The sequence below is a fragment of the Quercus suber genome, unplaced genomic scaffold, assembly GCF_002906115.3.
Source record: "Quercus suber isolate HL8 unplaced genomic scaffold, Cork oak 2.0 scaffold_381, whole genome shotgun sequence".
NCBI lineage: Eukaryota > Viridiplantae > Streptophyta > Magnoliopsida > Fagales > Fagaceae > Quercus > Quercus suber.
The window spans coordinates 443703-458815 of record NW_027069833.1 but is presented as its reverse complement, the minus strand read 5'-3'; the positions used below and the strand labels follow the sequence as shown (position 1 = coordinate 458815).

Genomic DNA, 15113 nt, shown 5'->3' with positions numbered 1-15113 from the left:
TCCTCCTTTTAATTTTTCACGTGAGTAAATTGTAACCAAAACAGTAGCCCTACCATTTTCTGCCCATAAATTAAGATGTGTCCCGTCAAATGACAAATCAACATTGACAGCAAAGCACGCCCGGCGGGACTTTCTGTAAACGAAAAAAAAACCCCAAAAATAAATAAAAACACATGAAAAAGCGCGCGCACTTCAAAAAACAGAAAAATCCCACCTCCGCCCAAACCCAATCAGTCAAATCAAATCAAAATGTCAAATCTGCGCGCCCCGCTAATTCCCATAAAATAAATCCCAGCCGTACACGTGTACTCCCACTCTCTCAAAATCTCAAACTCCGATGCGCCAAATACATAAAATCCCCTTCTCTCTCTCTCTCTCTCTCACACTTTCACATTTCCAAACAAAAAACCACTCTCTGGTCTCTGCTTTGCTTTGCTTTGGGTTTCGTTGTTTTTATTATCTACAATAGTTGCAGTTGCTGTTGTTTCCAGTGGTAAATGCAATGGAGGATTCTATGAATACGAAGAGTGATAGTAGTAGTAGTAGTAGTAAAACACTTCTCATCAACCCATGGCTTTTCCATTACCACAAACTCGCTCTCGAGCTCAAATGCCCTCTCTGGTATTATACATTTATTTCTCTTCAATTATTTTTACTTTCTTTTGGATTTGAGAAAATGCAATATGATATTTTTGTGGGTAAATCTAATATGGGTTTTGAATGATGTTGCAGCTTAAACTTGCTTCACAAACCAATGTTACTCCCGTGCAATCACATTTTCTGCAAGTTAGTTTCTTCTACTTCTTCATCTAATAATCTTTGATCTTTTACTTTTTTTTTTTAATTTTTTTTTTCACATATTGTTCCTGATTTGATTTGTATTCTGGGTTTGGGTTCTTGACTTTTTTTTTTTGGCAGTTCCTGTATACCCATTTCAGCACAGCTTGAATCAGATTGCCCTGTCTGTAAATCTCAGTATATCAACAAAGGTATAACTAGTACATGTTGGGTTCCTCTTGATTTTCTACAAAGTAAATAGTTTGCAATGATTTTTTACCTTTTTTTTTATAAAAAAATTTTCTTGGCGCCATTTATATGTTGATATATCATACTGCATGGCTTGTTGTTCGTTTTATTGGAAAATTTCAAGGAAAAAATTTGCCCTCTGCCCCAATTATATTACCCTGAAATTACACACCAAACAAGTATTTTTGCAGGGTTCATTAGTATTCTTCGTAAATATTAATGTTATTTTGATATTACCCATCAAGAAAATAAGAATGTTTTTATTTCTAATGTTGTTTTCTTGATGGCTAATATACATTGTTGTTGAACAATGCTTTTCATGCTTTTAAAGCTTACTTTGAGGGTTTTTTGTTAAGAATAAGATGGAAAATTTAAAGTATTTTTCATCAGAACAAGCAAAAGACATGCTGATTTTACATTTTTGTTTTCCCTGACCAGTCTTTTTTGATTGTCTAACTAAATTACACTGGCCTGGCAGATTTAAGGACTGCACCTTTCATAGAAAATTTGGTTGCAATCTTCAGGGGATTGGAAGCTACTTACTGTTCCAATCTTTTTCAGCAGCCTGTTTCATCTGGTACAGTATAGCTGCCATATACGCTCTTATGTTGTTTAAATTGAGTTTGTTTCCTTTATAAGATTTCTAATTGGAAGCTACTTATTGTGTTTTACATGCTGATCATGTAGATTCTGGGAGGTTTTGGAGCAGGGCCAGGCTTCACTTTATACTGGTAAATTTAGTAAGGAGAGTGTTGAAGGGGTTAAATCAAGCAGTGGGCAGTCTGTCTTTTCATTAACGGCTAATAAGCGAGTTCAGGTTCCGTTGGATTTGAATTGTTCTGTTGAAGATGGGGTTGGCAAGAATGATAAATTTGAGAACCACAATTCACCAGTAGTTGGTAAAGGTGGCAGGGAAGAAGACAAATTTAATGGTGCTGTGAATATGAATCCACCATCAGACAGTCTACCAATGAGACCTGGGAACCACGAAGAGTGCAGAGTCGTGGAAATAGAAATGAATCAGGGGCACAGTCACTACCAGATAGCTCTCTATCATTTAGTGATGCCAAGGGTTCGGATGACGACAGCTGTGATCGGGGCAGTGAGCATGTAGGAATTAACTGCTGTTGACTTGATAACTTAGTTGTTACTTAGGTTTTTAGTTTGTTTCTACTTTCTTGCTGTTTACTACTACTATTGCTAGTTTGTCACATTTCTCTTTTTCAGTAAGCGATTAAGCTGAGGTGGTTGTTAGATGTCTTGCAGTTCTTTATTGATTTGCCCCAATTGTTTTTCTGTGTTTTATTCATAATCTCCACAATGGCAGCTTCATAGACAAAAACTGGACTCATGTATTTATGTTTTGCAAGCTTGGCGAAATTATGAAATGGGGAAATTATTGTAGACACCACTAGTTAGAGGGAGAGTATAAACAATTTTGACAAATGCAGATTTATTTCAGATGTTTTGTTTTATCCTCCACACATTGTTCTATTTTAGTGATATTTTGTGTTATTAAAATGTCAGGCTATCTTGTGGCAAATAGATGTATTTCATTCTTCTAACTTTTATTTTTATCAGAGTTGCTTGAATTCTTATGTTTACCTTTTTGCATTTTCAGAGTCCAGAAAATTCTTTGAGCAAGGGAACCATCAACAAAAATTCTGAAGATAGGAAGAGGCAGTTGAGACATGAGAATTCTGGCAATGAAACTGAAGATGGTCATTCGAGGGACATCAAGAGGCAAAAGAAATTAAACTATGGCTCATCAGAGTTCATTCCTTCGGTTGTTTCACATTCTGAAATCTCAGTGGCTCCCAATTCTGAATTGGAGCTTGAGTCTAGGGTGCCTCCTGTTGCTCTGCAGCAGGCTGTGTCTAATAAAAGCATTTGTGCATTTTGCCAGTCTTCTAAAGTCTCGGAGGTGATTTTTCCAGATTAGATCAATTTAAGTGATATATCTGTGTGCCATTTCTTTTGTAGCTAAAAAATATCCTTGAAAGATTGTCTCAATATGTTACAAGTTACAATGCTTTTGGTGCTAACCCCTTGCTTTGTTGATAAATTCTTCCAGACTAGTGGCCCAATGTTGCATTATGCTAATGGGAAAAAGGTAGTGGGAGATGAGGCAATTCGTTCAAATGTCATACATGTTCACACAATATGCATTGATTGGTATGTCATCTTGGCATTTCAAGTATTTCTGAAGTGATTTGAATGATATTTAGCTTTCTTGTTTATCTCTTAAGACATTTTAGAAACAATTATATGAAATTGGTTTCTTTTTTGTGTATATTAGGGTTATATAACTTTAATGGTTCTCATATGCCTTTTTGTTTTTTGCCAAAATAGGTCAAATTTGGTCTTGTTTAATTTATTTATTTTTTATTGGCAATTATATGTAGCCAAATCCTCTTTAGCTTTTCCTTTTCTTCTTTTTGCTATTAGAGGATGATATAATGTAATTTCAAAATGCAGGGCACCACAAGTGTATTATGATGATAACGAAAATGTTAAGAATTTGAAGGCAGAAGTGGCAAGGGGTGCTAAGCTCAAGTGCAGCAGGTGTGGAAAGAAGGGAGCAGCCCTGGGTTGCTATATGAAATCCTGTCGAAAAAGCTATCATGTTCCTTGTGCAGCAGAAATAGCAAATTGTCGCTGGGATAATGTAAGCGCTATGCTTAGTATCACAGTTGGGGATGTTTCTTTTCGTGTTCTTTCTGCTTCAATGTAGCGAGTTAAACATTAAGTATTAATTGGCTTATTGGTTTTTGATTTCTTACAGGAAAACTTTCTCATGCTCTGTCCAGCTCATTCTTCTGTCAGGTTTCCAAATGAGAAGCCCAAGTCTGGAAAACAAGTCTTAAAGGATCATCCTGAGCCAATTCAGAAGTAGGACATCACTTCTTAGTTCTGTTGATAATTGAGTGATTAATTGAATTAGTTTTAGTGCTGCCTACAAACCAATAGTTTCTATTGGCTTCCTTCTTCTTTCCCCCCTGTTAGTACAAAATTGGCACAGCTCTTCCAATGATTGCTTTTTTCAATGAAGCGTGAAAATATGTTGAAAGCATCATCTCATTCTCAAGTGTTAGCACATGAATATGATGAGTCTTAAATATGCATCCCCTGCCCCTATTTTAAAACAAATAAAAATAAGATGAATTTTTCATTTCATGGTTACAGCATAGCTAAGGCCAAAAAAGAGTTTGGAGGTGGAAACTGAATTTTCATAAGTGGAAATGGGGGTTTATATGTACATTAGAAAAGATCCATTCTAACCTGTTGAACTTGTTCCTTTTTCATAAAATTCTTTTTACTTGTAAAAGGAATTGGGATTTAAGTTTTACATGGTGTCCAATGTCTTAGAAAGTCAAAAAAATTAAAATTCCAAATCTCTAGAAATGCCAAACATGGATCTTGGATCATTTGTTCTTTTGTTATTATTTTTGAAAATTCTTTTATTATCTATTGATTCAAAAGTATTTTCCTGTTTGATGCTTTATGTTGACTCTAATTCAACTTTCAAACTAGAATTAGTATGTGTGCTTTAATGTAACTTGCCGTAATGTTCTTAGTTTTTGCTGCATCCAACACACACACACACACTCTCACTTTGGCATTCGGTAGGAATGGGTTATGTTTAATGAAAAATGACACTTTTCAGCATTATTATGGGAGAGTTTTAAGGTAAATGTTTGGTTTAGGATGACTGTGGAGAACCCCATTAAATAAATAAATAATGTTTGGTAATTTTTTTTATGTTTGTATCTTGTGTATGTACTGTACTATTGGTTGTATGACATATGATTTATCTCCCATTTTCTGCCATTCTAAATGCAGAGCAACTCCGCAGTCCAACGGTTGGGAAGCTCCATCAGATGGAGCTAAAGAATGGGTTTTATGTGGTTCTGCTCTATCCACAGAAGAGAGGGTTAGTTCAAACAGATTTTTTTTTTTTTTAAATTATTTATTTATTGCTTGATTCAGTCTCATAACATGGAGAAAATGAAATGGTTTTCTTTTCTGGGATGTTATCAACACTTTGAGAGTTGATATCTTTGAGATTATTGATTTTGTTTGCATGGTTTGCAACGATCTCATTGCAACCAAATGATTAATTTGTTCTTAAGGCATTTTGATGGAAAATCACTGCATTTATATTATCACAAAATCATCTTAGATATTTCCTTTCCTTTGTTTGGTTAAGATTGTTTGGAAGCAGTCTCTCTTTTTATTTATTTTTTTTTTTTGGAGAATTGGGAGTTGTCATGTTAAATTGGAATTGTTACACTGAAGCAACTGCCTTCAAAGATTTCTGACAAAACATATACTTAACTAGGTTTATTTTGACGTGGACCCACACTAAGTAGTATCAATTAGCCTCTATGCGGTTGGAAAGTTGGAAATCCATAAAAGTATGTGTGGTGAATTGTCTTGTTTGTAATTAATCAAGTCATATGCTTTTTTTTTTTTTTTTTTGTGTTTAAATATATATTTTCCTATGCAGATTCTTGTGGTCAAGTTTGCGATCATGTGTGGTGCAACTGTGACCAAGTTCTGGAAACCAAATGTAACGCACGTGATTGCAGCCACAGATGCACAGGGTGCGTGCACCAGGACGCTGAAAGTTCTAATGGGCATTTTGAATGGGAGATGGATTCTTAAAATTGACTGTAAGTTAATACCTATGGCTTTAACGTTATTGGTTGCCATTGACTGTGTTGATCACTGTTGCTCTTCTTTGGCTTTATTGAGTACAAGCCTGAATAAATTAGTTTCTTGTCTGCATTTTTCATTTGTGCTGGCTCCTTTAAAGGAGCAAGGTTATTTTCTTTTCTTTATTTTGACAAGAAGGAGATGGTTTTTTTATATTTTATTTTATCTTTTTTTGGGGCGGTGGGAAGACTTGTAGATCACATTGAGGAGAGTCTTAATGTTTTCTATTCTCTCTTTTGCTTGAGAAATGGAGTAATATTATATGAATAAACTGGAAATCTGCTATAAAAAATATTATTGGTATCTCATGCATTTTCTTGTTTCTTTGTGTAGCTATTATTCATTTAAATGATTATTTGTTGATGCAACTTTAAACGCTGGTTTTGCAGGGATAAAAGCATGCATGGAAGCTATGCATCCTGTGAATGAAGAACCTTATGAAGTTAGTCTTGACAACCATGGTTGTTGTGATGGCCCCAAAACTGGCAGGCTTTTGGCATTAAACAATGTAAGGCTAAATCTGTCTTGAATACTTGTGTGCAATATGACTGATGGGAGTATCTAGATTATGAATATTCTGACATTTACAAGCACCGTTGTTTTAGCGGGCATGTCTTGCAAATGGAATATCTGGACTAGTTTACCAGTCATTCTCTCATAATAATTCACTTCAAGTAGGATGCCTATCTTATTCTGAATCGTGTGGTTTTGTGATGCCAATTTGCACTGTAATGTTGAATTTGGCAGAAGGCAAAAAAAAGAAGCCATATCTAGCTGTTAAATTATCTTGGTGTCATCAAAATTTGGGATCAAAACCTTCTTTTGGCTCAGATGGAAAAAATTGGAGAACTATACACGCTGTTTGGCCTACTATTTGTTATTTGACATGAAAAAGAATTGTACAACATTTTTCTCTGTTAGCATACTTTTCTTATTTGTTGTCTCATGATTTTTGTGTTTCCTATCTTGTTTAGATAATTGATTTTCTTAATCCTTTTCTAGGTGCCAAAGCTCTTTAATGGGTTGAAGTTCTATTTCACTGGTGGCTTTGTGCCTGAATACGAAGAAGACCTCTGTGATTTGGTCATGACAGCAGGAGGTACTGTTTTGAAAAGTAAAGAAGAATTGGTGCCACAAAGCTGTGATGGCCAGGCAAAGATACTAGTTGTTTACAACCTTGATCCCCCACAAGGATCCAAGGTAGGAGAAGAAGTTGATATTCTTTGGAAAAGATTAACTGAGGCACAGGATGTAGCTGCCAATATTGGATCCCAAGTCATTGGTCACACATGGCTTTTGGAATCAATTGCTGCATGCGAGTTGCAGCCTCTTTTCAGCTGACAGCATTTGTCATCAGCTATTTTGTTGTCTTATCAGTCCAGGATTATTATCTGCTCACCATTCTTGCTCAAAGCTATCGTGTATATAATTAAGTTAAAAATTAGATAGAGCTTTATTTTATTTTGGGAACAATTGCAGGCTCTATGTTGCAGCTTTTTGTGATAAAAAGCATTTGTCACTCATATATTTTGTTTATCATATAAGCTAAGGATTATAATCTATTTATCATTCTTATTTAAAGCACCCCATTTATGTGATTATGGGTTTTTTTGGGGTTCGCCACTAACGTTTCTTTGTTGTCTATCACTAACAACTTATAACCTCAGTAGTTGTGAAATATTTTGTGAAAATTATTGTTATTCTAGAGTTATTGATTCATAAAATGCGTCCATTTTTAATTTGTTTATATTCGTTACAGGCTTTTGAATCTTCCTACTTATACAAACTTTATATAAAAAGGAAAACAGAATAGGACCACCGAATTGCAAAGACAACGGGCCTTAAAAAAAATATGAAGACAAAGAGTACTCTATTTTCTTTAGGTCTTCTTACTTCGGCTGTAGTAATTAAATTTCCCCTCAGTGGGAAAATACAACCATGTCAATGCCACTTCTTAGAATTGTGAAAGTTGCTTGTGAAATTCATTGGAATGAGTCTTCTAAGATTGGATAAAATATCTTCTATACCTGAGTTTTCTGAGTCATTAGGATGGAAACTGAAAATTTCTGAGGTACGCTTACAATAATCGTATTTGATTATGAAAAACAAGCAATTTACATAACTTTTATCAGCTTAGTCCCGTCTTCAAGACTTCATTATCTCGAGATGATACTTCATTATCTTGAGATGATTCTTTGCTTGAAGTTTCCATGGCTATGCCCCTCCTGGATTCCGTCACGTCAACATTGTAAACGAAGTGCTTTGCTATAAGCAGGAAGAAGAAGAGGTTGAGAAAGCTGAGGATGGCCAAGAAAGCATAATAGTAATCTAAGTGAGATGCATTTAGATTATCCAAAATCCAGCCCTTGTGGTCATGCCTCTTGGTCATATCAGCCACTGTTTTTAAAAGAAAACTACTGAGAAATTGACCAATTCCCAAGGTACTAGTGAAATATGAGGTCCCCAGGCTTTTCATGCTTTCTGGAGCCTGGTCATAGAACAACTCTAGCTTTGCAACTTCCACAAGGGCTTCAGCGATGCCCACCAACCCAAACTGAGGGAGGAGAATGAAAATAGTAAGAGGAACTGTATCACTTTTGGCAAATATTTGGTTTTCTCTTGCAACCTTGAGTCTCTTTCTTTCAGCAAGGCAAGCTGTGACCATGATAATAACATGCAACGTAAGGCCAATTCCTAGTCTTTGTAGTAATGAAATCCCTCTAGGGTTCTTTGTGTAGCGCCGGACTGTTGGAACGAAGAGGCGGTCATAGATTACAAGGCTTATCAGCATGAAGATCGTCACAAATGCTTGGAGACATCCTGGAGGCATTTCAAAATGAGGACCCATGCTCCTATTTAGGGTGGTGCCTTGTTTGATAAAAAGTGTATTTGATTGACCTACTATGGCGCTTGGTATGATTGTAGCAATCAAAATTGGAAGCATTTTCATCATTTGCTTGGTTTCTTCTGCTTGGGTCACTGGACATAACATCCATGGTGAGGCTGCCCTGGTCTTTACCGCTGCTTTGTCAAGGAATCTGCAGGCAATATTGAGCAAGGTGGGGGATGAGATGGGGAACCAAAAGGGTCAAATAATGCAAGTATTTTAGTTCTCTTTGTATGATTGTTTTTTTTTTTATAGGGGAGTTCTTTGGTTGATCAAATTCTGGGAACAGAATTTTCCATTTCATATTATGATATGTACAAAGAATATGTGCGTTATCAGAAAATATTTCCAACACAGACAACATTTTTCCAAGTCTCGGTCAAACTTTTGCATCGTTGTCCTCAAATTTATGCCATGGATTTAAAGTTTTTAAGATGGTGGAGGTATGCTAAAATGATCTTTTCAGTACTTTGTAGGTTTGGCTGTTTTCCATAATCTTCTCAAAGAAACTGAAAATAGTTTGGCAAAAGATAATAAAATTGCTTTTGCCAAAAGACATTTTAAACCTTATAATTTAGGGGTGTAACAAAATTAAATCTTGAAGTTTCAAAAAGTAACAAATTAAACTTTGTAGTTTCAAAAGTATCAAATTAAACCATAATATTCTAAAAAGCACAAATTAAACCAGAGAGCATTGAATTTGACATCTAACATAGGCTGAAAGTTTAATTTGTTACTTTTTGAAATTTCGGGATTTACTTTGTTACTTTTGAAACTATAGGGTAGGTTGGTCTCTAGAAGATTCCTGTATGTTTGCTGCTTCAGTGAGTAGGTTGGTTTGGTTGGCAGATGTAGTTTGCTTGTTTGTTCAATTGGTCTGTTGTGTGCGCAGGCTTATGCTGTGTAATTTTGTTTTGCTTTAGGAAATTTTCATTCATTAAAAAAATAAAAAAAAGCTCAGAAGTAAATATATATTGTAAAAGTGAACATGTGTATAAATATTGTGACCGAAAATTCTAAAGTCAAAAATAGGATAGAGGGTTAACCTTAATGAAGGGGTGTACTCAATTTTGTATTTCCCATTTTTGGCATATTCTTCCAATCTCAACTCATGAAGCTCTTTTGGGCCATTTGGGACAGTTACCTTCCATTTCCTTACAGCAGCCACAAGTACTTTAGTTATCTTAATGATAGGACTCCCTGAAGGCAGTTTGTGTCTATAAAATGGAGTACCCACCAAGAACACCAAAATTGAAATCAGTAGGCCAATTGTTGGAAGGCCATAGCCAAGGCTCCAACCCACATTTGCTTGTATGTAGATCAAGAAAGTGTTAGAGAAGAGGGTGCCAAAGAAAATGCTAAACATCCACCAATTAAAGAAGGAGAGCTTGTGGAACCTTTCCTTGGGCTCAAAGTCATCAAATTGGTCTGCCCCCATGGTTGAAATGTTGGGCTTGGTTCCACCAGTCCCAATAGCAATTATGTATAAGGCAAAATAAAATATACCCACTTGCAAAGATGAGGCCGGTTTGTTGCAGTCCACTGCTTTGACCTCATGACCACAAGTTGGTGGTTTTAAGGTTGGCAATGAGACTGTTAGGGTTAAGAGGCACATTTCCTGTGTATAACAGTTAACGTAATACTGTGTCACCATGAGTGAACATAAGTAAAGAATTCTTTTATTCACTTTGAATAAATTAAACTAATGTATTGATGAAGCTCATAAAATGCCTGTATACTTTTAATTGTTAGGATCTTTAGTTTGTTGGCAAATTATATGATAAGTTTGGGTGTAATTTTGAAATTCAATTTTACAATGCAATTAATGTATTGTTGTGGATTTAAATTTGTAATAGGTTGAAGAGGTGACACTTTGCATGAACGAGCTTGGAGGGTCTAGTGAATTCACTTTTTGAAAAATAGTTGAGGCAACAATTTTGCCTCTCACTTTTAGGACATTTCACTTGTGTTAAAATTCTATAACTTAACCCAGTGGAGTTGGACGAGAGGTTGGGCACTCGGTCTCAAAGTGGTTGTCTTGGGTTTGACTAGGAGCTTCCTAGTTTAAGTTCAGGCACCAGCATTTTGAAAAAACTCCCTGGGCCAGTGGGAATTTTTTAAGCCCCATTTTATAAATTCTATAAATTCTATAAATTTGAGAGAATTTAGTTATGACCTTAACTACAAAATGAGCCCTCAACCTCTCTTTATAAGCACCATTTTCCACATTTTTTAAGACCCAAATTCCATATTAAAGAGTTAGAGAAAGTCCTAAAACCCATTCCACATCTCTATCTTCTCCCTCTCCATTTAACCAATTTCATGAAAGAAGATCAAAACCATCACACACAAAGCAACCTTCAAAGTTCTTGGTGCTGATTGGTCTTGAGGTATCATTAGAGCAATCCCAAAATCACCAAGGAGACTTGGTCATTGCACTTGAGGCTCAATTGCGGATCAAGAGATTATCAAGAAGAAATGATTCGAAGAATCAGTTGCTAGCAAGAGCTAGAAGCTTAAGTACATAATCATTACTTAATTAACTTGAAGGGCTTTGTGGATCATTTGGTGCTAGAGATATGTATTGCAACTATTCTTGATTTGTGGATCGTTTGGTGCTAGAGACCCTAGAGAGTTTTTTTCCATCTGGTTCTTGGGTTTTTCTCTTTGTAAGCACTTCATTGTTGTTGTGAGTGCTTGATTTCTTTTGTAATTGGGATTGCTATTGTGTTTATCTAATTTTACTTATGTCAATTGTTGGTCAAGTATATTAACATTTGGGTTTAATTTCCATACTTAGCTTAAAATTGAATAAGCCATAAAAGTTGGGGTTTAAATCAATACTATTATTTATTACAAACTTATGGCACACAATAGAATAGAAGGAGAGGGGAGGGGGTAGATCTTATTAAATAAATAATCAAAGTAATAGTTTTGTGTAGCTTTTTCTTAACTAGGTCCTACTTTATTAAAGGGAGAGAGTTTAGGATTGAGAGGACTCTACATAATTATGTAGTCTAATAGTATTACCATTTGATTTTAAAAAAAAAAAAATTAATGGAGCTTATTTAAAAATATAAATTAACAAATCAACATCAAACAAGAATTTTCACTCAATATATTCTTTTGCCTTATTTTGTTTCGGCTACTTGTTATTTACTTATTTTGGGGGAGAGCCAATCCTAGGCCTATTGGCCACTTTAGGCAATAATCCAGAGACCTATGGAGAAAGGCTCTCAAATATGGGGGAAATAAGTGATTTTTTTTTTTTATATAAATTTTAGAAAAACATGTATGAACTGTACTTATTTTTCCCTCCACTTATAAGAAGGCCTATGAATTAATATAAATCCATCCCAATTATCATTAAGTGAATTACTTATATTAATAAAAAAAATAAAAAAGAGTAAGTCATATTAAAAAGTTAAAATTTTAAAATTGTCACTTAATCTTTAAATTGTATTGAGCCGATCTTTTTTTTTTTTTTTTGGGGGGGGGGGTGTTGGGGGGGGGGGGGGGTGTGGGGGGGATGTTTGATTGTGTTTGTATAGATTATTGGAGTGCAGGAGTGACATATTTACATGTAAAAAACCTTAGCAAAAAAGTGTGGAATTGAAAATCCGTCCCAAAACCTGATGGTTTAAGGTTTTAGGATATATAGGTTAATAATGATGCAACACTTCGTACAGTCACAGGTATTATACTTAAGGCCAAAGTTTGCTTTCATCTAAAAAATATATGCCAATCACATTAAAAACCATGTTGGATTCTAATCAGACAGTGAATCCCCACCATCAGAAACTATTAGATCTTGCATGAGGTTCTTATTTCTTTGAACAATAATCACATACGTGTTCGATTGTGCATGGTGCATCATGCATGCAATAAATGTTAACATTGAGTCTTTTAAATGATCAAGTTCACCTATTTTATTTTCTTCTCTCTTTAATTATTTAACAAAATTAAAAAAAAGAAATTAAAAATAAATATATTAATAACTTGGGATTCGAGATTTTACCAAGAGATAAATTCCTGATGCAATTACAAAAGTCCAATATCGGCCGAGATAAGTATCTGCAATGTAGGCACCTAATATGGGTGTCAACCATACAGTACCTGCCCAATTGGTCACATTGTTTGCAGAGTTTACGGTGCCTTCATGGAGCTTATCTGATAGATATATCACTAGATTTGATGCAATCCCATAGTATGCCATCCTCTCAAACACTTCATACCCTATAAAAAAAACATATACCAAAAAAAAAGAAAAAAAAGAAAGTGAAATTGTGAAGCATCCTAGGAAATTTTTGAAAGATATGTTATTCTAAGTGAATGAGAAATATTAATAGAAATAGAATTTAAATGAAAACAGTTGTGTTTGTTTACGATCTATGTATGAGTTATAGTTTCTCTTTGAAAATATGTGACTATGTAAGCCTGTTTCTTAGTTTATTGGCCATGGCTAGCTAGGTATCTTAAATATGAATGAGTTAAATCTTTATTCAGCAACTTTTGAAGTTTGGCCTAGCTGAATTAGTCTCTTAATGGAAGGATAAAAGGCACAAATAAGTAAAAAAACATAGGCTATATACATCACCTACAATGAAATAACAAGCTTTCCATCTCCCAGTCTTTGATCTTAAAACAGGTCTACCCTTGAGATTCACAGTCCCATCTTGCGTGTAATCCTCTCTTTCATCTGCAGGGCCTTTCTCTTCTACCATTGCCATCTTGTTGAAGAGAAGAAAATAGGGACTAATTGGGTCGTCTAGTTTGAAATCATGTGAGCATTTAGCTTTTTATAAAGTTATGTGGTAGCCAAGGACCTTTTCCACCTGTCATTGAACCACTATCTGACGTCTCTGGCTCCATTTAGAACCACTATGGCTTGTTTCTCCAAAGAAAAGGAAAAGGACCTTTTCCACCTCGAGATTCTAAAATCATATATTTTCTATTTGCTTTCTTGCTCACTTTTTTTTTTTTTTTTTTTCAAACTATTAAATACCTTTTATCCAATATAATCAAGCATACTGTCATTTTTTTTTTTTGGTGGTGATGTTAATTTGCCTCCAAAGTATCGAACTAGTCACTAGCACCAATTATGAGAGTTAGAGTGATGTTGACATGGTAGTAAAGATCATAAACTACAAAATAATAGAAATGGTTATTTTATTTCTAATGACATTGAATTTAAGGATTAATTATAACTGCGGAGAGTTAATTCCATCATAATCAATTGTATTTTATTTTTGACAGGCCATTTTATTCTGTAATCTGTATTACCAAATAGAAACTAAAAATGTCTTTGTTGTCGTTAATGTTTATTTTTGTTTGGGAAACACTCATCAGAACATGGATATGCTTTGATTATCCGAAATGATCAGATTGTTAATGATCAAACATTAATTTTCGTTCACAAATGACGTTATAATAATATAGAAATAAAATAGGATAAGAAATTGGTAGGGGAAAAAGTCCATTTTAATTTTAATGTAGCTCTAGGAAGAAGTGCGACACCACTTGTACAATGTACATATGCATATGAGAACAAGTGTTCTCCTCCAAACGTGGTCCTTCCTTTTATTCAAATTTCTTTCTCATCCTTAAGGCTTATATATTCATGACTCATGAGTACATGTGAAATTGTGGCTCTATTCTCAACCTATTCATTTTATTTTAAATTAAAATGATGCTAGCTAGCAGGATATATTATAAAATTAATTATATAATAACTTTTACAAATTGATGTTTTAAAAAAGAATATTAATTCAACCATTTATTTATTATATTTTAAAAATCCACCATATCATTACCAATATATCATATAGTAAAATTTATAATATGTTTAGTATTTTTCTTATACTTTTGGATAATCTAACTAAATACCGGTAATTTTTTCGACGAGCATTGCTTACTAGACCTAATAACATTTGCTTACATGTAAAATGACTAACCTATGTAGGTTATACCTACTAAAATAATTATTGGGTTTAGTTAATTCTTGCCCTTCGGGCATTTGCTGATAGACTATTAAAAAAAAAAAGAAAAAGAATGCTGCTTTAATGATAAATATAAAAAGTTATAAAAAAAAAAGTTAGTTACTTTTTTGAATTTTTCATTTCACATCAAAAGTTTATAAAAATAATTTCTAAACTATAACGTCCTTAAGTTATCTGTTAATTTATTCTGTAATTATTTGGTATTATTTTTACCTTTGTAACCTCAATGATAATTATTTTGTTTTTTGTTACAGCCTCTAGAAGATCGAGCTGAAGTATGATTCTTGTGAGAACTTAAATCTTCAAGAGAGAAAGAAGGTTGATACGTAAATAAATCAAAAGAAAAAAAAAACTGTGTGGTACAGACAAGGCTTGTAGATGAAGACAAGACAACCATAAAGACAAGTTCACTTTGTTAGATCCCTCCCATTTGAATCAACGAGGCAATCAAAGTTCAAATGGGTCCAAGAAATTTTGAAACT

At 34.3% G+C, this 15113-nt stretch overlaps 2 protein-coding genes across 3 annotated transcripts; one reads left to right on the top strand and one right to left on the bottom strand.

The window, feature by feature from the left end:
• The first annotated feature begins 377 nt into the window (after positions 1 to 377).
• LOC112007387 (BRCA1-associated RING domain protein 1) lies at positions 378 to 7343 on the top strand. Its single transcript, XM_065760764.1, is given in 14 exon segments — positions 378 to 621; positions 733 to 786; positions 919 to 989; positions 1505 to 1608; positions 1736 to 2048; positions 2051 to 2136; positions 2648 to 2950; positions 3101 to 3201; positions 3505 to 3694; positions 3812 to 3918; positions 4870 to 4960; positions 5537 to 5702; positions 6135 to 6253; positions 6748 to 7343. Coding segments are annotated over 14 exon segments (2163 nt in total). The 5' UTR covers positions 378 to 502; the 3' UTR covers positions 7087 to 7343.
• Positions 7344 to 7821: 478 nt separating this feature from the next.
• LOC112007388 (protein NRT1/ PTR FAMILY 5.2) lies at positions 7822 to 13505 on the bottom strand. 2 transcript variants are annotated; one of them, XM_024039730.2, is made up of 4 exons: positions 13230 to 13505; positions 12651 to 12868; positions 9679 to 10250; positions 7822 to 8783 (listed from the first exon to the last, which is right to left on the bottom strand). In XM_024039730.2, exons 1-4 carry the CDS (start codon positions 13360 to 13362, stop codon positions 7874 to 7876), a joined length of 1833 nt encoding a protein of 610 aa, XP_023895498.2. In that variant the 5' UTR covers positions 13363 to 13505; the 3' UTR covers positions 7822 to 7873. The 2 variants fall into 2 exon arrangements, with proteins under 2 accessions (XP_023895498.2, XP_023895499.2); XM_024039731.2 differs by having other exon boundaries at positions 13234 to 13357.
• Between the last annotated feature and the right edge of the window lie 1608 nt (positions 13506 to 15113).